The following is a 25,719-nucleotide window of genomic DNA, read 5'->3' as shown; positions in this document are numbered from 1 at the left end:
CCAGCACCCCTCGGCTGGGTCCACAGACCCACTGGAGTCTCAGTACTGAAGTCACAGGTGTTCAGTGAACACAGGACAAAGACCCATTTGCAGCTCTGTTAGGCCCAGGATGAGAAATAAATCCACATCCTCAGAGGAAAATGGAAATATCACATCCTTTTCGAGTTCCTGGTAGCACCTGTACATTCCAAACTGTGGAGAATGGACCATTTACTTATTTATTTCTTTAAGAATGGACATTTTTAAAAGTAAGCTGATTTTTCCTGGTCATCTTTTCTCAACAAATTCCATGAAGGCTGAAAATCTAGAGTTCATCTCCTCTAATACTCCTTAATCCTGCCTACTCCCAACACAAAGATCTTTGTATAATTTCTGATGAGAGAGCGTTTCACTGAGGTGATTTCACAGAATTCTGGAGCCGACGTGCTCTCGGCCCCCGTCTCCCAGCTGTGATGGAGCAAGCTCAGACTTGGGGCCCCAGGGCACCCCTGCTTTCTGAAATGCCTGACTCATCCTACCCCACTTCACTTGAAGAAAGTGAAGTGAAATTATACCCTCCCACACTCCTTTAAAAATGTATACTCTAAATTCCAGTTGTCGTAGTAACATCTTCACGCTGCCCTGGTGCCTTTTATATATTTCGGCACTGATGGACCATCAGTTACCATGAGAACAGGAGTGGTTTCCAACACAGCGAATCTTGTGGTGCTTATCTTTGTGTCTTATAAAAAACAAAACCCTCGTCCACAGGGACAGCCTCAGCAGAGCTCAGGTAGTTTACCGATGGAAGGACGCCATCCTCAGTCAGTGGATCCTAGAAACCACTAGAGGTTCACTTTATTTGTTCTCTGAATTGTATTTTGAAGAAAAGGTGTGTGTGTGTGTGTGTTTTTTAAAGATTCAGTTCCTCTATTAATTATCACTCTTAAGTGAGTAGATTGGTTTTAAATGTATATTCCTACCCTCAGCCTTGAAGACAAATTTGTCACTCCCACCCCACAATTGTAATCATTCCCTGAGCCATGCTTCGCTCTACTCCCCCACGCCCAACCCGGCGACCCACTGGTGAGCAGGCAGTGCCAACTGATCAAGTGTTCCCTGCTATTTCAGACCCAAGGTCTGTGCATTTATCCTTTCTTTCATAGCTGAATGTTTGGAAAATGTAAGCCCTTTGAGTTCAAGGACATAACACATGACTCTTCAGAACTCTCTGCACAGTCCTATCTGTTAATTGATTTGACTTTAAGCTTTCTATTCTGATGTACAGAATTAAGTTTCAGCTGAGAATTTTAAGTCATTTCAGAGGATTTGTGTGTGGGTACAAACTTGAAGGGAGGAAGAAACCAACCCCACAGACTGAATAGCAGGCTGTGTCAATGACACATCCTTTAATTAGTCCTATCGATATAACTAACTTGTATCCTGTGCTTACCACTTGCTAGGCACATGGCGAAACACGTGACATGTATTATCTCATTTAATCCTCATAATACCCTATGATGTAAATTCTGTTTTTAATCTTTCATTTAACGAATGAGAAAACAGAGCCACAGATATTAGACAACTTGACCCAAGTCACACACTACCCAGTGGAGCTGGGATTTGATTACAAGCATCTTGCTCCACAACCCATGCACTCAATCACCAAGCCAAGTAAATCTACTTTCTACAAAGACATCCTCAGTCCAAGGCCAGCTGTACATCTGTGCAAACTCAGCAGCACAGAGACCCTGTTGTAACTGGTCATTACCTGCATTCCGTCTTTCTGTGTTACCACTTTGCCACTCCTGCCTGGGCAGAAGCAAACTAGGCTCCACAACAAGTGTGAGAATCATTGCCCTGTGAATCAATTCCTGGTCTTCTGGGAAACAAGATGGCCCCTCAAAAACCAAGTCTCCATAAAAGGATTTCAATTTTTGACCCAATACTCCCACTCATGGGAATTTATTCTAAGAAAAGTATTCAAAACAAATCTATAGGGACTTCCCTGGTGGTCCAGTGGTTAAGACTCCACGCTCCCAATGCAGGGGACAGGGTTCGATCCTTGGTTGGGGAACTAAGATCCTGCATGCCGTACGGTACAGCCAAAAAGAAAAAAAAAAAGAAGAGGAAGAAGAAAAAAAAATAAGCCATTCATTTTGACCAGAGGTTGAAACCAGAAGGAGAACTTAAGCTGATCCATCAAACAAAGCAAAGCTGGGCAAACTTTCTTCTTCCCACCACTGCTCCTATAGTAACTCCTTCCCCTCTTTTCATTGTCTCTCAAGGTCAACAAGTAGCTACCCCTTCACCGTCCATATCTGTACTGATTGGACAGTGGTTTCCATCTGTGCCCATGTGGTGGTAGTGTATACACACACACACACACACACACACACACGGTCTGGCTGTACTGTAGCAACATAGCAACAGGCTGCCGTCGTCACCTTGGTGAGTTCTTGGAGGTTGACTTCGGCGGTGTGGATGGCACTCAGAAGAACAGAAGCCTACAGACTGCTGAAGAGTTCAAAGTGGAGGGTACAGGGAGACTGAGAAGAGACCAAATGGCTCTGGGCCGCTCAACTCCCACAGCCAAAGGGTGGACCCAGATGGGTGACCTATCTCTCCTGCTGACCTATCTGTGGCAAGTACAATGGTGACTGTTGCCCCAGAAGCCAGGGACCAGGAGGCCCAAGAAGACGAGGTCTGAGGGACCCCCATGGGGGCAGCGGCCCTCAGTCCGCGCTCTCTTTGTGCTGAGACTGCCTCGAGCCTGACCTCTCGTTCACAGCGTCTCTGCCTCACTTATCATTAATGCACTCTACATCCTAAGCAGGGAGAGAAAACACAAGGTTGAAATATCTGGGGAAGGCTGTTCACAGAGCAACAGATCCAGGTGCAGATGAGCAGGCAGGAAGTGCAGACTCCAAACCAGGGAAGGCAAGAGGGGAGAGTTTTCTGAGGGAGGTGGTGGAGGTAGATGCAGGGTAAAGGGGAGGGTGGTCCCGTGGCAGGTAATGTGGTTCAGGGCCTGGAGAGCGAGCTGTGCAGGAGGACACAGACAGCACCGTTCTCTCCATATCACAAGGAAAAGATGAGAAATAAGGCTGCTGGCAGAGTGAGTGAGCTGGGTGAGGGGGTGGTCCTGGAGGGGGATCATGCCTGCTCCCACCATGTCCAACTGGAAAGAGAAAGTCTTTTGTGGGAGGTCTGCCCTGCATACGCCCTCCTCTCCCACCTCTACCAGAGATCTACAACAAAAATGGAAAATCCTTGATTTTTGTGTTTTTTTTAATTGTGGTAAAAATATGTAACATTTATCATTTTAACCATTTCTAAGTCTACATTTTAGTGGCATTAAACACATTCACGGGACTTCCCTGGTGGTCCAGTGGTTAGGACTCCAAGCTTCCACTTCAGGGACACCGGTTCGATCCCTGGTTGGGGAAATAAGATCCCGCAAGCCGGCGCGGATAAATTAATTAATTAATTAATTAATTAATTCACAATGCTGAACAACCACCACCACTATCCATTAGAACTTCTTCATCAACTCCAACAGAAACTCCACACCCCTTAAACAACAGCGTCCCATTCTGCCCTCCCCTCAGCCCCTGGTAACCCCTATTCTACATTCTATCTCTATAAATTTACCCATTCTAGATAACTCATGTGAGTGAATTATACAATATTTGTCCTTTTGTGTCTGGCTTCTTTCACTTAGCATAATGTCTTCAACATTCATCCACATTGCAGCATGTGTCAGAATTTCATTCCTTTTCCAGGCTAATAATCTGTTGTATGTATAGACCACATTTTGTTGATCCATTCATCTGTTGATGGACATCTGGGTTGTTTCCATCTTTTGGCTATTGTGAATAATGCTGCTATGAACATGGGTGTACAAGTATCTGTCTGGCTCCCTGCTTTCAATTCTTTAGGGTGTATACCTAGAAGTGCAATTGCTGGATCATATGGTAATTCTATGTTTAACTTTTTGAGGAACTGCCAAATTTTTCCACAGTGACTACACCATGCCTTGAGCTATTTAAATGAAAAATGAATCTATTCCAAAAGCCTCATGTCCGCTTGGCCTGGAAGCATGGTCTAACATCCAGGTTCCGGAAGGCCACAGCCTCACTGGGCTGTGAAATGTGGGTGCCCCATCTTAACGACAGGGTCAATGGAGAACTGGTGGCATCCAGGAGAGGGTGACCAAGAGGGGTCATGTCAAGTAAAAGTGGTTGATGGGAATTCCCTGGCAGTCCGGTGGTTAGGACTCCGTGCTTTCACTGCTGAGGGCTCGGGTTCAGTCCCTGATCGGGGAACTAAGATCCCCCAAGCCGCACAGCTTGGCCAAAAAAAAAAAATAGTAAAAGTGATTGAAGGGACTGGGTGTTTGGCCTGGAGAAGAACAGGTGTTCCTCTACACAAGGAGCTGTCTCCAGGCGTGTGAAAGGCCGTGACATGGCAGAGTGGACAGGCCTTTCTGTAGCCATGGAGGGAGAAGGGGAGCTGGGAGAAACCCACCAGGAGACCGACTTTGGCTGAACACTGCTCTGAGGGCCGGAGCCCACCGTGGCAGCAGTGCCCACACCCTGGGCAGTGGCGGCAGGTGGGAGAGGGGATTCCTGGGATGGGTCATCACTAAGGCTCCATGAACTTGGGAGGCCAGGGAAGAAGACAGCACAGAGCAGTAACTCACACTTCCTGGGCTTCTTTCATTGTGGTTGTTCTGCCTTTGAACAAATGAGAAGGTTGAGCTGGGAGGATTTTTTGCAATTGAAAGAAATCTCACACTTTCCTTTTTACACAGGAAATCAGGAAGCACACAGTCTCCATACAAATGTAATTGCTGGATTATGGATTTTGCTTTGATAAATTTAAACAATCAAAATAAACTACTGAAGAAGAGTCATCTTATTTGAATGGTTTCTCTAGGAGCTGGAGGTGCAGAAGAAAATGGTATCAGAGATAAGAGTTTTGAGACTGAAAACTGCTTACTCGGGTATCCTTATGGCTCTGGACACCTCTACGGGTGGCTCAATAAATAAAACCTGAGCACACAGATGCAGCATCTTGAGGATGCATTTCTTCTATAACCAGATTTGCAGTACCTCTTGTTTCTCAGCCTTATTTCATTTTTAATTGTTTTCTGAGTCCTTTTTATGTCTTACAAAAGTAACGCACTAATACAATAGTTACTAGTGCTGTCCAGCAAATATTTCTGGTTTTCCTCTGGGGTGTGTTGGGCATTGCGATTCCCCACTCCCTTAAAGGTAGATGTGGCCATGTGACTTGCTTTGACCAATAAAATGAGAGAAGCAACCTGGGTCACTTCAAGGTGGGAACTTTAAGGGCCTGTGTGCAATTTCCACCTCTTTCTTTCCTTGCTGCTGCCCGGCAGCCTGCAACACTCCACGTGGTGGTGGCTGCGTAAGCCTGGGTCCATGAGTGAAGATGATGAGAACAGGCCCCCAGCTTACCCTCAAGGGACATGGAGCCTGAAGGAGAAAGAAACTTTTGGGACAGCCCTCCATGAACTGCAGCCTTAATAAGAAATAAACCTTTGTTGTGTTAAGCCACTGAGACCTGGAGTTTGTTACCATAGCATAATTAGCTTGTTAGAAAAATCCTTCAACAAATATTTATGTGCCAAGGTGCTGTCAGTATAGCTGGGACCAAGAAAGCCATCAATAAGCCACCAAGCCCCGCTTATCAGAGAGCCATTTCCTAGCAGTGAAGATAACCATTAAACAATGAATTGTACAATTCACCATTCAATTGTAAAAGTGTGGAGAAGCACAGGGCCCTGAAGAGTGTGTACAGCAAATGATCTAATTTGGCGCGGGGTGGGTCAGGGAGACTTCTCTTGGAGGATATAAGGCTGGGATCTAAAGGCTGACAGGAGTTACCTGGGTGAAAGGGAGAGCAGTGTTCCAGGCAGAGGGAAAGCAGGAGCAAAATCCCTGAGGCAGAAGGGAGCTTGAGCAGCAGGGATGCCGAGAACAGGCCAGAGAATTGCTGGGAGGCAGGGAGGCAGGGGCCTGACCACGCAGGGGCCTTGGGTCACGGTGGGAAGTTTGGTCGTATCCCACGAGCGACGGGGTAGCCACGGGAATGTTCGTAGCAGAAGAATAATGTGAGCTTAACTGTATTTTTAAAGAGCAGTGGCTAACACGGGATTTGTGGGTGGTAAGAAATGTCAGGTGGGGAGAAAATCAGTCCCTAGTTGGCCCTGACCCGCAAGACAAAACACGGACGCAGCCCCCAAACCCAGCAGCGGTGGCTCTACCTGCAAGTGGGCCCAGCCGCCAGGAGCCTCAGGCCACTGCCGTGACCCTGTTGCAAGCAGGCGGCGTCTCGGGCTGTCGCGGCTCAGGGACACACGCTGCATCCTCCCACCACCAGGGGGCGATGAGGAGACGAGGGCTACAGCCTGTCGGGCGTGGCGCAGACCGGGATTCTGACACCAGCAGGCTTTGGTTTGTGCGCCACGGAAGCCCCCGTCCCTCCCTTCTACATTTACTCTCATCTCCTATTTGGTATATCTTCTGAGACCAAGAGGACCCCTTGTCCAACAGATCATGGTCCGTGTTCCCATTCCCCATCCTCTCTGACATCTCTGCAGCGTGCAGCCCCACAGACTCCCTTTCTTCCAGGTTTCCTCTCCCTTCTCGTTCTCCGACTCCATCTGTAACAGTTCCTCTTCTTCCTTCTGCTCCTAAATCAAAGGAGGCGGTCCGCAAGGTTCCCAACTCGCTGCTCCTTTCTTACCTCCGCACTATCCTGACAAGCTCTCGGTTCCAACCACGCGCTTGCACTGAAGTTGCAAACGTCTAAACCTACACCTCTGGCCAGCCGCTCTCTTCTGAGCCCTGGTCCCCAAATCCCGAGTGCCTGCAGGGCATCTCCCTGAGTTTTCCACGCCACCTCACGTCCCCAGGGAGAAGGTCTGATTCACCTAGCTCATGTTTTACAGCCAGGTGACCAACCCTGGTGCAATCACGGAGGGTGGGAGGTAGTGGGTGGGAAGGGGGCGAAAGAGGTAGAGAGCACAGCCAACGTGGGGAGGCAAGGGGAGAACCAACATACAAATAGAGACGACAGGAAGAGGAGAAGTAAAACAGATATAGAAGTACAGGCAGAGCTAGAAGGAGAGCCAGGAGCGACAGTGTCAAAGAAGCCCAGACAGAAGAGTCTTGAGAAGAAGGGAGTGGACGCAAACAGGCTTTGGCAATTACCAAATTCCATCCATTCAAAGGCACTTTCCCCACCCCACCCCACATTTGAACACAATGTGTCATACAACTGGCGGCATTTCATTGTTAATTGGTGGTGAGTCTCCCACCCCACCCCCACCCCCCGCCCCCGCCTCGTTCTTAGTTGTACAGAAAATGATAGTATGGTTTGCAATCTTTGGAATTTTAGAATTAATGGAACAATGACGTTTATCAAGCAATTTCGCTGGAGCAGTGGAGGCAGAAGTCTGAATGTAATGGGTTGAAAAGAGGACATTCCACAAAACAACTGGGTCTAGGGAATTCCCTGGTGGTGCAGTGGTTGAGAGTTCACCTGCCAAGGCAGGGGACACCGGTTCGAGCCCTGGTCCGGGAAGATCCCACATGCCACGGAGCAACTAAGCCCGTGCGCCACAACTACTGAGCCTATGCTCTAGAGCCCGCAAGCCACAACTACTGAAGCCCACGTGCCTAGAGCCCGTGCTCCACATCAAGAGAAGCCACCGCAATGAGAAGCCCGCGCACCGCAACCATGAGTAGCCCCCGCTCGCCGCAACTAGAGAAAGCCCGTGCGCAGCAACGAAGACCCAACGCAGCCAAAAAAAAAAAAAAGAGGGGAACATCGAGGAGTTCCGTGGCCTAGTGGTTAGGATGCCGGGCTTTCACTGTCATGGCCTGGGTTCAGTCCCTGGTTGAGGAACTGAGATCCTGCAAGCGGGGCGGAGCGGCCAAAAAAAAAAAAAAAAAGTCAATGTCATAAAAGACCCACCCCCACCCCCGCGAAAGGGAGGAAACTGTTTTAGATTAACAGAGACTACAGAGACACGATAGCTAAACACAATGTGTGATCCTTGATTAGATCACTGATCAAAAACTAATCCAGCTAACTGGGATAATTAGGAAAAAACGAAGACGGACTGTATTGATGTCAATTTCTTGACCATGAAAATCCTATTGTTGTTATAAATGAGAATGTCCTTGTTCTCAGGAGCTAAACTATTTAGTAATGAAGGATAATGATGTATGCAACTTACTTTAAAATAGTTCAGGAAAGAAAAGTGTATGTATATATGTATGTATATATACACTTTTACATATTTTAACATTTTGCCACATTTGCTAGGCATGTAAAATACACATAGATGTATATATACTACATATACATTATGTGTATATGCTGCTTTATGTAGAGATCCACAACTTAACAGTTTGCCACATTTACTTACTCTGATTATCTGTATATAAGAAATATATATGTAGATATATATATGTTTACATGTATGTATTTGTATTATATATATACACTTATTATATGTGTATACACACACACACGACAAAATGTTAGTTCCTAAATCTAGGTCAATCGTTCTCAACTGGGGATGAATTTGCCTCCCAGATTTGACGATGTCTGGAGACGTTTGTGTCTGTCTCAGTTGCAGGGGTGCTACCAGCATCTGGTAGGTAGAGACCAGGGTTGCTGCTAAACATCCCACAATGCACAGGACAGGCTCCCACAACAACGAATTATCCAGCAGCCCAAAATGTGAATAGTGCCATGGTTGAGAACCCTGGTCTAGGTAAAGGGCCTGGATGTCACTGCACTTTCTTTCAACCTTTTGGTAAGCTTGCAATTTAAAAAAAATACAAAGTTGATGTAAAAAAAAAAAAAAAAGCGAGAGAGGAAGAATATGTGACAGAAAGGTAAGGAAGTGAAGAAAAAAGTGTAAGCAGATTCTTTCCAGGATCTTGTCTATAAAGGGATGGATTACAGCCAGAGGGTAAGAAAGAAGCCACTCCTGTCCACCACACTGCCAGTCCCGCCATGAAGAGTCACCCTACATGTCCTGCTTATAGCACCTGACCAGCAGACCTGCACCATCCTCAGGCACAGAGGTCAGACCAGTGGGAGACCCCAACCCCTGGCAGCTCATCCACTGGCTACTACCACAGAACCTGGTCTATGGTAAGACGAGGTGGGTCTCTGATTCTCTCACCTGTAAAGACCCCGAAAATGAGGCACTTAGGAAGCTGACGCTTGGAGGAAGCACAGAAAGAGACCACGGGGTAGAGCTGGAGTCACAGGGCTCACGACAAGCTGAGGTTGTAGAAAAACAGAAACCTGGAGTAAGCAGAACTTAAGAAGCTGAGAAAAGATGTGTGCAGCACGGGAGGGTTGGGGGACAGAGGTCAGCAGCTGGTAGAATGACTACAGCGGCGCAGGAGTGAGGATCACCGCCAGCTGCTGAGCTCCCTGACTCCGACCTGAATCCTGGCCCCCGAGGGTCCCGCTGGACCCGCAGGTTCTCATCTCACGTCTCCCTGGACTCTGTGCTCTTGTTCAGTTCCTATGACCTGTCATGCTCCCCCCCTGCCTTTGCAGAGGCTCTGCCCCCTGCCTAATTTGGTCCTAGTTAACGCCTTCCTAGGACAGATCCAGGTTTTGTGGTACCCTCTTTAAGAAAAAACAACAGCCAGAATACAAGATCAATAGGGCTTCACCAGCTCTCCCTGACACCACCTCTTCCAGTCTCAACTCTAGCATCACTTCCTTGGTAACATCTACTTGCCCTCTCTCCCTCCTCCACTAGGTCAAATCCCTCCATATGTAATTCTGTGCTGTCCAACCCAATGGCCACTGATTACATGAGGCTATTTAAATTTCAATGAATTACAAGTAAATCAAATAAAATATCCAGCTCTTTAGTCTGCACTGGCCATATTTCCCATGCTCAAGAGCCACAGGTGTGGGTGGCCATAGTGTTGGACAGAACGAATATAGGACATTCCCATCATTGCAGAAAATTCTGTCAAACAGTGCTGGTCCACATTGTCATAGCACTAACCAGTGACTATTCACCCCCGTCCACCTCAAGGCTGAGCCCCATCACACGTCTGTTGGCCTGATTGCTGTCACTCCAGTGCCTGGCACATAGCAGGTCCTCCATAAACATTCATTAAATGATTTGATGACTGTGCCATTCTTACTGTTACAGGCATCCCCTTTCAAACCCCGTTTCCAGACTATGGTGAGCCCCCATCTCTGCTTTTTAAGGTGGGGGAGCCCTTCCTTTTCTAGGCTGAGGGAAAGGAACTGGCAGAGAGGGAGAGCATGAAAGTACAGGAGAAAGACCTGTCCTAAAACAAAAATACACACTCTCCCACATATGGAGATATATTCATATCACCACATAAGAAAAAGCCCAAGAATATACCAAATATGCCAAAATGTTGGTAGAGCTTATCTCCAGATGGGTTAATAGGGGTGAATCTAATTACCTTCTTTGTGACGTTTGTTTTTCCAGAGTGTTCCCTGTGTACGTTATTAAAGGGATAATTAAGTAAACTCTACACCCAAAAATGGAAGGGAAGGGATTCAGAAGCCTAGTGGAAGTAAGTCCAAACATGCAGTCTTCCCCAAGGACTATGTGAGGGTAGACAGAAGGTTGAAGGGAACTATTCAGCTCTGAGAGCCTCTGATTCCCCATGAAGGGGAAGAGGAGGTGAAGGATGAGGCTGGATAAGTGGATGGGACTAGAGCTGTGGTCTCCCTTCTAACCCTGAGTCTAGTGCCTGCCAGATGGGGCTGCTGAAAACACATTGTTGAAGGATGAAACGAAGAATAAAAAGAGGATGGAGAAAAGGCCACTGTCCTGGGCACCTGTTCTGGCAACTGGTACCCACCCTCACCTCCTTATCTCCCAGGCTTTTTGGACCTTTGCTAGCTAGCTGTCATCAACTTGTTAAAATGAGATATAATTCACATACCACAGAATTCACTATTTTAAAGTGTACAATTCAGTGGTTTTTAGTGTATCCACAATGTTGTGCAACCATCACCACTGTCAATTCCAGAACACTTTCATCACCCCAAAGAGGAACCCCTACCCATTAGCAGTCACTTCCTATTTCCCTCTCCCCCTGGCAATCATTTATCTACTTTCTGACTCTATGGATTTGCCTATTTGGGACAGTTCACATGGAAAGAATTACACAAGATGTGGCCTTTTGTGTCTGGCATATCTCACTTAACACAAGGATTTCAAAGTTCGTCCATGTTGAAGCAGGTATCAGAATGTCATTCCTTTTATTTTTTATTTTTTAAAATATTTATTTATTTATTTGGTTGCACTGGGTCTTAGTTGCGGCTCCCTGGCTCCTTAGTTGCGGCTCACTGGCTCCTTAGTTGCAGCACGCGGGCTCCTTAGTTGTACCATGCGAATTCTTAGCTGTGGCATGCGTGTGGGATCTAGTTCCCTGACAGGGGATCAAACCTGGGCGCCCTGCATTGGGAGCACGGAGTCTTAACCACTGTGCCACCAGGGAAGTCTGTCATTCCTTTTAAAGGCCAAGTAACATTCCACTGTATGGACAGACCACATTTTGTCTAGCCATTGTTAATGGATATTTGGGTTGTTTTCACTATGGGGCTATGATGACTAATGCTGCTATGAATGTTTATATACAAGTTTTTGTGTGAATGTATATTTTCAATTCTCTTGGGCATATACCTAGGAGTGGAATTGCTGGGTATATGGTTGATAGTAACTCTACTTATAACATTTTAAGGAACTGCCTAACTGTTTTCTACAGCAGCTGCACCATTTTACATTTCCATCAGAAACGGACAAGGGTCATATTTTCTCCACATCCTCGCCTACACTTGTTATTGTCCTTCTTTTTAATTGTCATCAATTTTGCAAGGGGCACTGCCATTCTAAAAAGTGCCCTCTCTCGGGAATTCCCTGGCAGTCCAGAGGTTAGGATTCTGGGCTTTGACTGCACAGAGGGCCCAGGTTCAATCCCTGGCCGGGGAGCTAAGATTCCCGCAAGCTGCGTGGCTCTTGGTCCTCTCTCCACAGGCGTTGCCAAGTCCTCCTTCCTGCTCTGGGGACATTGTGCTTGTCCCTGTAGTCACTGTTCATGGGGCGCTGCCTCCTCCCCCCACACTTGAGCAGAGCCTTCCTCACAGCAAGGACGCTTCCTCCACAGAGCACGTGTGGCCTGTGTGTGGACTTTCCCATCACGGCTCCTTTCACACGCTCCCCTTTGAATCCTCATCCACAGGAAGGATCAGGATCCTGGCCAATCTGAGTTTGGCGAAATAAAAATAGCAGCGTTCAAGGACCTATTTTATCATCAGAGGCGCTCCAGGTGTCCTAGAAGGGCAGTCCCACCCTCCTCTTAATCACCTTCATCAACTGTATGATGCTTTATCGAAGTTGAAATAGAAATGTAGCTGCTGTCACAATGGAACCTGGGCGTCAGCCCCCTTCACCAGGTTGGGAGCACCTGAAGGGTAGGAACCCTGTCTTATCCTCCTAATGCCAAGCATAGGAGATACTCAATAAATTGTTAAAATGAGATAATTTTGTTGAAGAAAGTTTTAAATGGAATATTTCACCAAAAAAATTGAATTTCTCGCGAAGTAAAATGTGCCACAACTTTTATATGGCTTGAGTGTGATAGTTCATGTCATACACTCACTATACCACCACCATAGCTATTTAATTCAAAATTCCTAACGGCTTCTCAGAACCCCAGCATTGCAATGAGGACAATACTAAATAGCCTTTTGCCACTCTGCTAAAACCTGGGTGGAGACCCCGAGTGCACAGCGCCCCATCCAATCAGGTCAGTACTTCTTCTGTTCCAACGCTTACAGTCCTTTCTGCTCATCATTTAACCATCTCAAAAGAAGAAGGCATTGCCACCTCCAGATGATCTCCTAAGCCTGTAAAAGTCTGCTGACTGGCATGTCTGTCCTCCCCTCAGCACTGTTATCCTGCTGTGGACAAGATCAGAAGGCAGCAATGCAGATGCCACCTCCTCAACCTTCCCATAAACATAACTGCTCAGACACGAGCTCCTGAACCCAGCCAGGTGAGGCAGAGGAGGGCCTTAGACATCCTACACGTTCAGAGATTCGTCAAGTCTTTCAGCATCTGGTGTGGCAGCATGAACTAGAGCAGTACCTCCAAGGGTCTGGTCCAGCAGCAGCGCAACCTGGGAGTTTACCGGAAACACAAATTCTTGAACCCCGCTCTTCCCACTGGGTAGGGCCCAGCAATCTGCGCTTTCAGGAGTCCTCACGTGACCACGGTGCACACCCAGATTTGAGAAGGACTGGACTAGAGTTGGTGTGTCCACAAACAGAAACCGCTCGGATCCAGCCCAGCAATCTCAGCAGAGTGGGAAGGTGGCCCTGTTTCCCAGGCCTGTAGACAGAACAGAAAAGGTCCCTTCAAGTTAAGAGGAGGACCAAGTTTCACCTGAGCTGAGCCAGGGCTCCTCTGGCAACCAGCCAAGGGCTCACATTGACTCCACACAGACGGTACAGCTAGACAAGTGTCATCCCCAGCAAACTCATGTGGGTTCCGAGCACCTCACTTCTCTGGTACAAAGATTCACGGGATTGCCTTTTTTCTCTGATATTTATAAAATCCTGAGTCCTGGGTTGCAGACTTCCTTAGCAAGCTTCATGAACGTTTGAGATCCTCACAAGGCAGCCTGTGACATCGTTATAAGTAGTTCAAACAAACTAGATCGTCTCTGGACTGGTGCTGCCTAGGGGAATCAGCTTCAAGCTCAGAATTGTGAATAGAGACAACAGTGCAGGTGTCAGCGCCAGGGGAGGTGGCAAGATGTGCCAGGAAGACAGAGCAGGAGGCAGGGATGGGAGGCTATGTGATTTAGAGATGGTGCTTACACTTAAAAATGCCTTTCCTTCCAAGTTTCACATTTGGGGCCGAGCAGAACCAACTGCAGTTTTCTCTTTTAAGTGTCTCCACACAGGCTGGGGAGATCCCAGAATATCATCAGCAGAATGCCCAAGGAAGGCTTCCCTGGTGGCGCAGTGGTTAAGAACCTGCCTGCCAATGCAGGGGACACAGGTTCGAGCCCTGGTCCGGGAAGATCCCACAGGCCGCGGAGCAACTAAGCCCGTGTGCCACAACTACTGAGGCCGCGTGCCACAGCTACTGGAGCCCGTGCTCCGCAACAAGAGAAACCACTGCAATGAGAAGCCCGTGCACCACAACGAAGAGTAGCCCCCGCTTGGCACAACTAGAGAAAGCCCGCGCGCAGCAATGAAGACCCAACGCAGCCAAAAATAAATAAAATAAAATAAATTTATAAAAAAAAAAAAGAATGCTCAAGGTACATTTCTAGCACCAACTCCAAAACTCAGAGTCAGCCAAGTTTAAAAGAAAGGCTGCAGAAGGTGGGAAGATGTAAATGTGTAGAAAAAGACGAAGAAGAGTCGGGTGAAAGAGAAAGGAGAGAGGGACGGGGGCTGATTGGCCCCCTTCTCCCTGTGCTCCAACCACTGACGCTGTCAGCTCATTTGAGCCGCTGTTCCTGCACACTAGCAGGTTCAGAGCAGGACTGACAACCCTGGTCTCTACCGCTGTCTGTGGCTAATTCAAATCAGACAAGAGTCAGACCTCTGAGAAGAAAATTATAGAAACAAAATATTTATTATTTTTCCAGAAAAAGATGAGGAAAGGAAACTGTGCCCCAAAGAGGGACACATAAGCAAATTCTGTGCTTTTTGCCATGTCTTCTCTAAATAACAGACCCCCTTTGGTAAAAGAAAACAACTCATGCAAGCTAGAACTGCCTTTGGAGAGCGAGGTTTAATTCTGACCCAGACTTATAATAATTTTTTACAGTCCTATCAATTCCACCACCGTGTGGGAATTACTCGGACTTTTTTTTCCCCTCTTAACTACTGAAAAACCAAAGTGGCTCACCATACCCGGGTTTAGCTGAGGAAGTAAAATGCATTTAGCATTAACTACCACTGAAAAGCACACTTAGCTTGCATCTCAAATTGTCTTCAGTAAAGTCTATTTTGCTTGCAACAGTGGTATTATCCTGATTTCTCTTCCCCAAGTTCTGTCCTCTGTAGTAGAGAGAAGCTGGGAAACGCTCTGGCTTAAGTCTTGTTTTCCCCCTTCTTTGACTTGGTAGCGCCTGGCCAGCGGAAGCCGCGCAGGTGCAGGCAGCCGGCGACGTTGTGGACGATGTAGTAGAGGTTCAGCATCGCGGCGGGGCTGAAGATGTCCACTTCCGGTTTCTTCTGCTTTTTCCCATGGGACTTGCCTCGGCCTTTTCTTTTCCCTTTACCTGGCTTTCAAAGACAGGTATATATACGGGGCAAAAATTAGTTTTTATAACATTGACATTATATAATTTTCAACATTTCCTACCGAACTTAAGAAAAAAAATTCCTAAAAGGAAAAAACTGTGACAACAACAAAAACTTGCATGGAGTGGGAAGAGAAGTCATATGCAGTCTGATTCAACAAATGCCTATCAAGACCCCCAGTTTAAAAGAGATCTAACCTGATTCAAGCGCCCAGAGACTGGGAGAGCAAGGCGGAGAAACTGAGGTACGACCCAACACCTAGACATTGTGGGCTGTGTCATTCAATGAGAGGGTGAACTATAATGAGGTGACCCAGGGCGAGGAGAGAAGGCGAAGGGACAGAGGGCTCCGAGGGGAATCAGTGTACGGGGAAGGGAAGGCTGGTGCCAAGGGTAATTCTCATGGTTCACGGCTCCCCAACTCTCACACACCTCCCCAAAGGAGACACTGTTTTAGCAGAGAAGCAGCGTTCTCCTGTTTCTTTTCTTTCAAAAACAAAACAAAACAAAACAAAAACTAAACCCCCCACCGCCAAGAAAACTAAAAAAAAAAAGACCCAACCTAATGCAACTAATGTGTGGACTCTGCATTTTGATTAGAACAAACAAGCCATAAAAAGACATTTTTTTAGGCAACTGAGGACATTTGACAATGTTCCCACATTTCAGAGATGCACATTAAAATCTGTAGGAATGAAATGAAGGCCTGAGATTTGCTTTAAAATACTGCACCTTCCTCCTCCCCGCTCCCCCCCAAGTAAAGTATAGATGAAGCAAAGCTGGCAAAATGCTTATAATTTCTGAATCTGAGATACGGCTATATAGGGATTCATTTTAGTATTCTATTTTTGTGCATGTTTGGAAATTTTCCTAATAAAAGTTAAATTAAAACAGATAATTAGGATCAAATACATATTTTGGCATTTGTTATGCAATAGTCTCTACCTCATTAAACAGTCACGAGGATTAAGTGAGACACAAACATAAGGCACTTAGCCAGTGTCTGACACGAAGAAAGCACTCAGTGAAGGATGTTGCCATCACCTTTATCACTGCTAATCCTCAGAGCTGTGTTTCAAGGGAGGGAGGTATCATTTCCGTCTTAAAAATGGAAATGCAGAGGCTCCGCAAGGTCACAGTGCAAACCAGCATCCACCAGGCTCGGGGGCTGTGCTCTGGCCACAAGCACACTGCCAGGTTAATGCCCTCCCGGCAAAGGAATGGCTACCATCCTAACCTGGGAATAAACTATCTCCAAAGTTTTGCTAGAGCTGCACAAAGCTGAATGGAATTCTCTATGTCCTATGACCCACCCATACAGAAAATAAATGATGGGAATGCATTATTGAAAAAGTGTCTCTTCTAGGCAAGGGAAAGAAGGAGTGTATAAGTTATCAAGAGTGCCTGCAAGGGCTAAATGTTTGTGTAAAATAGATGTCCTGTTCATAGCATCTCACTTTTAAAATGTCCCAAGTTAAACAAAGAGAAACATAGTCAATGTGTCAAAAACACTAAAATACATTTTGTGAAATGAAATGGAGGACATTCCTAGATACAAAACCCAGAAACGAAGATGAGATATATCTTGCAACACAGTGGCCCAGCTTCTGTGAGGAAATCCAAATGAAGAGAAACAATATGGAGTCCCATATGATAACTGCATCTCCTGATAAAGCATCACCTTGGGGTGTGGGATGTGCACTGCCATAAGCTCTTAAAGATTTTGAGTCTTGCCTTCCTTTCTGATTTTATACTTTTTTGCATGTCAAACACGCTTGACTTACCTGGAATAAGTGCCCCCCAAAATGTATGTGTTTTAATCTCTAAAATGGTTTGAGAACTAAGATTCACACCAAAGTTTGACATTTTTATTCAAAGTTCTCTTCTTTTTGTAGATGATTCTAAAATTCATATGGAAATGCAAAGAACTCTGAAAAAGAAGAACAAATTTGAAGCACTAATACTACCTTATTTCTAGAATTATTATAAAGTTTCAGGATGCAGACAGTATGGTATTGGTATTAAGATTAATAGAATAAAGAGTCCAGAAATAGATCAACACATACACAAACAATTGATTCAACTGATTTTCAACAAAAGTGCCAAAGCAATTCAGCAGAACAAGGATAATCTTTTCAATAAATGGTGCTGGAACAATGAATATCCGTTTGCAAAAAAATGAACTTCGATCCATATTTGCACCATATGCAAAAATTAACTCAAATGGCTCATAGACCTAAATATAAAACCCAAAACTATAAAACTTATAGAAGAAAATATAGAAAAAAACCTGTGTGACCTTGGGTTAGGCAAAGATTTCCTGGGTATGATATCCAAATTGATGTCTGTGAAAGAACAAATTGATAAATTCAACATCAAAATTAAAACTTGTGCTCTTCAAAAGATATAGTTAGGAGAATGATAAACAAAGCCACAGATTGGGAGAAAATATCTGCAAATCATAAGTCTTGAATATGGTGATGGCTTAATGAGTGTATGCCTATGCCAAACTGAAACTGTACATTTTAAATATGCACAATCTATTGTACATCAATTATACCTCAATAAGTCTGTTAGGAAATTATTGTAAGGGAGTGAAATTTTTCAGTTTCTGAGCTGGTTGGGTTGGTTGAATACAACTCCATGGCTCTTGACTATTCCTAGGCTCAGAACACAGAGCTCCTGACTTAAAACTCTCCAAACTCCTTAATGAAGACCATTCCTTCTTTCTAGTTCCCAAACTCGCCAAGCTCTTCCCTGATCCCTCCTCTTCCTGCAGATCTTCACAGAGGGCATAATTTGTTCCTTATCTTTGTGCTAGCCTCTGCTCAAATACCACCTCTTCAGAAAAACCGCTCAGACATCATGCCTCTATTCTATCTATAATTAGGATGACCATATAATTTATTGCCCAAAACAAGACACTTCAACAGACATTAACTGGCACTGTCCCAGGCAAAGGGGGAGGAGGTACAGATGGCCTCTTAAAAACCCTCCCAGGGCTTCCCTGGTGGCACAGTGGTTAAGAATCCGCCTGCCAATGCAGGGACACGGGTTCAAGCCCTGGTCTGGGAAGATCCCACATGCCACAGAGCAACCAAACCCGTGCGCCACAACTACTAAAGCCTGTGCGCCTAGAGCCCGTGCTCCCCAATAAGAGAAGCCACCGCAATGAGAAGCCTGCACACCGCAACGAAGAGTAGCCCCCGCTCGCCGCAACTAGAGAAAGCCTGCGCGCAGCAACGAAGACCCAATGCAACCAAAAATAAATAAAATAAATAAGTTTAAAACAAAACAAAAAAACCCCTCCCAGCAGTGTCACTTTCTATCTCCTTACCCTAAGCACTCACTATTTAATAATATTTTTTTGTTTGTGTATTTATTGTATGTTTCCCTAACCAGAGGTTTTGTCTGTGAGTTCACTGAACTTTCAGGACCTAGAACAATGTCTGGCATATTGTAGGGATGAATAAAATATGCTGAGTGAATAAAATGCAACTCAGGGAAAGCAAATGTAGATTTCTCCTTCTCCGGATTTTAAGATGCCTCCCTCATTCATTCAACAAATTTTTAACAAATACTTCCTGTGCATGAGGCCTCAAGTTAGATGGAGAGCAAAGCAGATCTGGGCTCCCGCCCTCAAGAAACTTACAGTCCAGTGAGGGGGAAAATCACAAACACATTTAGTCACCAACTATGCTGTGAAGGAAGCCCAGGGTACATGGCATTATGATGACATGGGATGGGCAGGGAGTGACCTCGTCTGGGACATGAAGGAAGACGGATTCCTGAAGAATGGCCTGTGGGCTGAGGGGTAGGGAATTCCCAGGCAGAGCAAACAACCTTTCAAGTCAAAGGGACCAAAAAAAAAGAAAAAAAGGTCAATGTGACTGCCCTGTAAGCAACAACCATGGGGGCAGTGAGAGGAGTTGAGGCTGGAAAAGTAGGCAGCGTACAGCTCTGGCCTGTAGGCCTTGCAAGCTAAGGTTTGACCTTTATCCAAGGAGCAGTGAGAAGCCATCAGCTTAAATGGCTTTACTTATTAAACCATTCTGCTTCAGTTTCCTGGCCTCTGAAAGAAAATGGCAGTGTCAACCACGTGAAGTAACCAGGGAATAGCTCTCAATTTAAATCAAGAGATATTTATTTAGTGCTTTTACACTGGAAGAAACACAGGTTTACCAAACACATTTCTATACTACAGTCTAATGGGGGTGAGGAGTAAGACTTTCCAAGAAACAGGCAAAGCACAGTAAGTGAGGTGCAAAAGGCTATGGGTGCCTAGGAAGCAACAGGGGAGCAGGAGGTATTTCAGAGGTGGGTCCGTCTTTAAGTAGATTGATCATTCGAGGTGGGGAAGGTGCAGAAGACTTCCAGAAGAATGTGGGTCTATGTGGGATGTGGTTTTGTTTTTGTTTTTTAAAGCAGAGAAGAATATGGTAGATAAAGCTCAAGAGGTTGAGGCCCCCTTACCAAGGGCTCCCAGCGCCAAGCTCAAGCAGAGCAGTGACTAGTTCAGCAGACAGTGGAAGTCCCTGAGGACCTGGTCACAGCCATTATGGGTTGATCAAACTGGCAGGGAAGGACAGAGGAGATGGACAGCCCCTGAACAGTGATAGGGGGCTACTGCCAGAACTAGGCAGGTGGTAGTAAGGAGGGCCTGACCAACAGTGGCAGGCAGGTCACAAGAGACTGGATGAGGACTCGGGAACAGGAATGCTTTCGAGTTTGCGGCCAGGAGAATGAACGTGCCATTGGGAAGTGCAGAGATGGTAGTGGTTAAAAGAGCTGGATTTTGAACACAGTTTGAAAAGGCTCTCTGATGGAGAGATCCAGCAGGAAGTTGGAAATGAAGGTTTGGCGTCAGCGAGGTTTGGTTTAAGATGTAGCTCTGTCAGCCAACGACTTGGGGTTCAGATGGAAGTAAGGATGTTGCAAGATTTCCTGGGCATAAACCCAAGAACTCCCTGCACAAAAGGTCTCCTTCCAAAGCCTTTCCTCAAACTGAGGTTGCAAAGAAAAATCACTCTCTACAGCGGGCACTCCGAGTCCCACCAAGGCTCATTTTCTAATTCCGTAATCCACCGAGAGGAATCCCACCTGGGACCCTAGCGGGGTCAGCAGAAGCTAGATGCCTGGCCAGTCGCCGTTGGCACGTACTGGCGCCCTGGGCATTTTCTGGGTGTGAAAATTGCTCAACACAACCAAGGGACTGCAGCCAACCAACTCATACACACACACACACACACACACACACACACACACACACACACAAAGGGCTCAGCCTGATTCTGCAGTTGCTGTCCCCTTCGGCGGGCGCAGACCACCTAGCAAACCCCTCTCCCACCTCATCTTGACCCAAAGCGTTCAGATCACTGGATTGGACACCACCACCAACGCGGGGAGATAAAGGCACCAATCTCGTGGCGCGGGCAAATCTTAGTAAAGCGTGCCTCTACGAGGCAAACGGTATTAAACTAATTTAACAAGAGCCTGGGAACCTCTTACACTTAAATAAGACGTGTATTACCATGGTAATGCTTTCTCAGTTGAGCCAGGTGAGTGTGGCATGGGTTCCTAATCCTGAAAGATACCCCAGTTCTCCGCGTCGCTTGGGGGCAGTGCCCCCGCGCCCATTCCTGCGGCTCACGGGACTGCCACCTCCGCTCTCGCCCCCGAACCGCCGCAGGCCCGGGACCTAGCCACGCTTCTCAGGAGCCCGCTCCCGCGGTGCGGCGCGAGGAGGCCGAGGCGCTCAGGGAAGCCCGGCGGGGTGAGGGGGCAGTCAGCCACTGGGCCGCCGCCACTACACGCTGGGGCACCCACCGCAACGAAGTTGCGGGCTGCGCGTCTCGGACGAGCGCGCCTCGCGGGCTGGGGCGCCGGGCTCGCGGGTGCCGGCGGGCTGTGAGCACACACGCCGGGCAGCGCGCGCCGCGGGGGGCGGGGCCGCTCAGTGTTTACCTGTTGCCAGGACACCGGGGCCTGGCGCCCAGCCGTTGGACGGAGCCCGGCCCGCCCAGCCCGCCCGCAACTGCCTTCGTGATAGCGGCCGCCGTCCCGTGCTGGCCGCGCCGCCCTGGCTGCGCCATTTCACCTCGCGCGACTGCGGGTAAGGTTGAGAACGCCCGGAACCCGGGCTCCGCGCCGGGGAGTCTGGCTTTGGGCGACTGAGGAGGGCGCAGGCGAGCTCCTGGCCAAACCTGGCCGGGCAGGCGATGCTCCGCGTGTACCGTACTGGCCTTGGAGTGGGCGGACTCGGCTGTGCGTGCGAACTAGGTCACTCACTGGCTGACGTTGGAGAAGTTATCGAAGACTCCATGACCTTTTTTGGAAAATGAGATAAAGCCTTTGAGGATTGAAATGAAAATAACATGGGGAAATGTTTGTAAAAGAGCCTGTAATAATACAAACATTACAAAATGTTTTTTAAAAGCGCCTGAAAAAAGTTCTTATACCCGTCGTGGGATTACGCAAGGATACAGTAGATTCAGTTATGCTTCCAACCTTGAGTTCATCCAGATCCTCCTCCCCGCAGGAGAATACACAGTTTAGGAGCTGGACCCTCATTCCTTTTAATGACTCATTTCTTTTTATTCAAGTTATTAGGCATCTATCATGTGCCTGACACTCAGTTTTGGGCCCTGGGAATTCAGCCCCGAATGCAGAAAAGTTCTTTTTTTTGGGGGGGGGGGTGTCAAATGGGGGACGTGGCAGACATTAAAAATGATAGGTGCAACAGGATGTATTACATTGGGTGTATTAAATTGATACGATGATAGCTGACTACTCTTTTAGACTGGTGAATGGGGAAGGTCTCTCTGGGGTTTAACTGAGATTTGGGTGATAAGGAGGAGTCAGCTATGCCAAGGTCAGGGGACAGGACATTGCAGGCCCAGGGCAGGAGGAGGAGACTGGACCCAGAAGCAGGGGTGGGGTCCTGAAAGGCTCTGCAACCAAGGGTAAGGTGTTTTTTTGTTTTCCTTCTTTTGATTGATGACCTCACTTCCAAAGGGGAGTATTTGTGTACCAGGTTCTCATGCATTTGCTTTCTCTAATCATCAACAAAGCAAACCCAAGTTCCAGTGACTTTTAATTTGTCTGGTAGTTTTTTTGAGTACATAGGCCCTTGATATGGCAAATTCTCCTGCCTTCTGCCTGTGCTTTCTCCTTTGCTGGCACCTTACTCCCTGGGTAGGGGTGGCTCACACTCCCTGTGTACACTTCTTTGGGTCATCACAATTCTCTCAGGTTAACCCCTATCGGGCTCACTCCTAAATCTGTTCTAGTCCTACTTTTCCTGAGTTCCAGATTGGAGGTCTGAAAAAATAGAAAGCACAAGAAAGCATGATTTGTCAGTGGACAGGTGAAACATAAAATGAACGGTCTAGTGACAATTGGTACAACTTCAATGGCAGCACCATCTTCCATTGACCAAATGGGTCGTCAGCCTTTGCACTGGAGAAAGCCTTAGCATTGACCTGAAGGGAGGTGAGGAGGGCTGCTGGGGGGTGGGGCTGAAAGGCAGACTTCCTTATAACAAAGAACGCAGGTTACTGTTAGAATCAAAGGAAAATGTCATTGACAACATAAGCATTTTTCTTAAACACCAGTCCACTTAAGAACCTCTTAATGTTTAGCACTTAAGATCCGTTTATTCTACAAGAACCGAACAAATCTTCCTATATAAATTGGAAGATGATGTTAAATTTAGATAACTATTCAAACTCACATTGGAAAAGTACTAATTTTATGTTTATGAGTACACATCCTTATGTCTTCTTTATAAATAGTAACATTAACTGCGCTGTTCTTTAAAAAAAAAAATTACCAGAATTAAAGTGCACATTCTTAGAATATTCAAACTTAGAATATTCTATCACTATCTTTCTTAGAAGTTACATTTAAAAATTCCTATTTCTTCCTCTCTACTCTGGTGGTCTCTCTTCCTCCCTCCCTTCCTCCTTCTCTTCCTTCTCTTTTTCTTTTTATCTCATTAAGTTCAACAGTATAGCACTGTTCACTTCACCCACTATAGCCCTAATTTTGAAGAGGAGGTTATAGAAAAAATAAAATGTTCTTTGTAGATAATCTCTGGTCAGTTACTAGGGTCCCAGCAGTGAGAACCTTGGGGTACAGTAAGACCAGGCAGGGCAGACTCAGGAAACTATCTAGAGCAGGGGTTGGCAAACTCAGTAAATATTTCAGGCTTTTCAGTTCTCATGTCCTCTTTTTTCCAACTACTCTGCTGATGTAGAATGAAAGCATTTATAGACAACACGTAAACAAATGAGTGTGGCTGTGTTGCAATAAAACTATTATGGAAACTAAAATTTGAATTTCATAGAATTTTCATGTGTCATAAAGTATTTTTCGTCTATGGATTTTTCCCCTCAACCATTTAAGAATGTAATAAAAAACCATTCTTAGGGCTTCCCTGGTAGCGCAGTGGTTGAGAGTCTGCCTGCCAATGCAGGGGACACGGGTTCGAGCCCTGGTCTGGGAGGATCCCACATGCAGCGGAGCAGCTAGGCCCGTGAGCCACAATTACTGAGCCTGCGCGTCTGGAGCCTCTGCTGCGCAACGAGAGAGGCCGCGATAGCGAGAGGCCCGCGCACCGCGATGAAGAGTGGCCCCCGCTTGCCGCAACTGGAGAAAGCCCTCGCACAGAAACGAAGACCCAACACAGCCATAAATAAAAATAAATAAATAAATAAATAAAAAACAAAAACCATTCTTAGCTCACAGGCTGTATAAAAATGTTGGTGGGCCAGTTTTGGCCCATGGGCTATAGTTTGCTGATCCCTGAGCTAGAGAATTTAAATGCTATTTATTATTCTTGCTGGGGGATTCTTTAATAGGGAGGGGAATGAGGTGGAAATAACCAGCAATTTTTGAACACTCATGTTTAACAAGCATTATTCTAAGCACTATTATAGTGACACATTTAATCCTTACAACTCTAGAAAGTAGGTAGTGTTATTATCCCCATTTATAGATGGGGAATCTGAGACATAGAGAGATGAAATAACTAGTCAATTATCACACAGCTAATGGAGGCAGAGCCTGGGTATAATAACTCACCAAGTTGGGTCCAGCACTGTCAATCTGAGCCCTTATGCTGTACGGCCTTTCTGGGTAAAATATCTCACATCTTCCAGCAAAGACATATTTTCACAGGCATCCACATGGAGAATCTTTGTCCTGACAGCTCCATTAAGCATTTGAACAAAAAGTTACAGAATGTTCAAAGTAATGTTTCCATTTGGAGTCAAGGGGACAGATGGCGCTATCTTATTTAGTAAGAAAGTCACAGTCACCAAAGGTGTTTGAGCAGAGGTGGGATGACTTTTGTACTCTTGCAGTTCCTTTGAAAGACTTTTTCTTTTCTATAAAAGTAAAAATTTAAAATTCTTCCTTTTTGAAATTTAAATCTGGCTAATTACTGAAGGAGCAAATAGGCTGAACATCTCCCCATGGCCCACTCAGGCCCAATCTCATTCCATTTACAGGATCTGGGGGTGTCTGAATGACCAGAAAAACTGCTTGTAGGAAATTACATTTCAGATTGCTTTGGCCTATTGCTATGAGAACTGAGTGAATCTCCCTTCACCTCATCAGCCACCACAACATACACACATGCACACGCACACACACACACCCTATTCTTCCCATCTATACCCTTTCGTATAACATTTCTTCCTAGCTAGAAAATGTCTGAAAGTGTTAGGGAAGAATTATTTGATTTAATTATTTGATATATTAAATTTATAGTCATATAAGAGAATATTGATATAGAAAAATAGATCTCCAGGATAAATGATAAGAGCAAGAATAGAACAGTACATTGTGCTCCTAATTGTAAAAAAAAAATGTCGATGAGGAGGAGATGGATATTATCATGGGAATTTTCTGAAAGAATAAAAAATAGAAAAAAATATTGGCAGTGATTACTTCTGGGGAACAAGACAAGAGATCTGGGTTGGGAGATTACATTTTTCTTTGTGTACTTTGAAAATCATTTGAATTTTTTGCATGTATCTTCTTAACAAAAATACCAATACATAAATGTATTCTTCAGTTTTACACATGTTCCCTCATGTCATATCCTCTACCCAAGCCTAAAACTCTTTCTTTACTTGAATCTCCTTTGACTACATCAATAGCTGCAAGTATTTTCTAGATAAAAATAACTTCCCTGGGTCTTGCCTTAAACCTCTAATACTGATAGAGTAAATGAATCAATATTGCTATTTGTTAGTGTCTGATGAGTTTTAGTGGGTTGAATGGTGGCCCTCCAAAAGGTACGTCCATGTCCTCATCCCTGAAACCTGTGAATATGGCAAAAGAT

The 25,719-nt window shown here is 45.9% G+C and overlaps 1 protein-coding gene across 1 annotated transcript; it reads right to left on the bottom strand.

Annotated features, from left to right (window-relative positions):
* Positions 1-14,943: 14,943 nt before the first annotated feature.
* SMKR1 (small lysine rich protein 1) lies at positions 14,944-20,974 on the bottom strand. The gene is made up of 2 exons (XM_061198041.1): positions 20,899-20,974; positions 14,944-15,351 (listed from the first exon to the last, which is right to left on the bottom strand). Exons 1-2 carry the CDS (start codon positions 20,899-20,901, stop codon positions 15,157-15,159), a joined length of 198 nt encoding a protein of 65 aa, XP_061054024.1. The 5' UTR covers positions 20,902-20,974; the 3' UTR covers positions 14,944-15,156.
* Positions 20,975-25,719: the final 4,745 nt, after the last annotated feature.

This window comes from Eubalaena glacialis, chromosome 8, assembly GCF_028564815.1.
Source record: "Eubalaena glacialis isolate mEubGla1 chromosome 8, mEubGla1.1.hap2.+ XY, whole genome shotgun sequence".
NCBI lineage: Eukaryota > Metazoa > Chordata > Mammalia > Artiodactyla > Balaenidae > Eubalaena > Eubalaena glacialis.
This window is presented reverse-complemented; position numbering and strand designations above follow the sequence as displayed.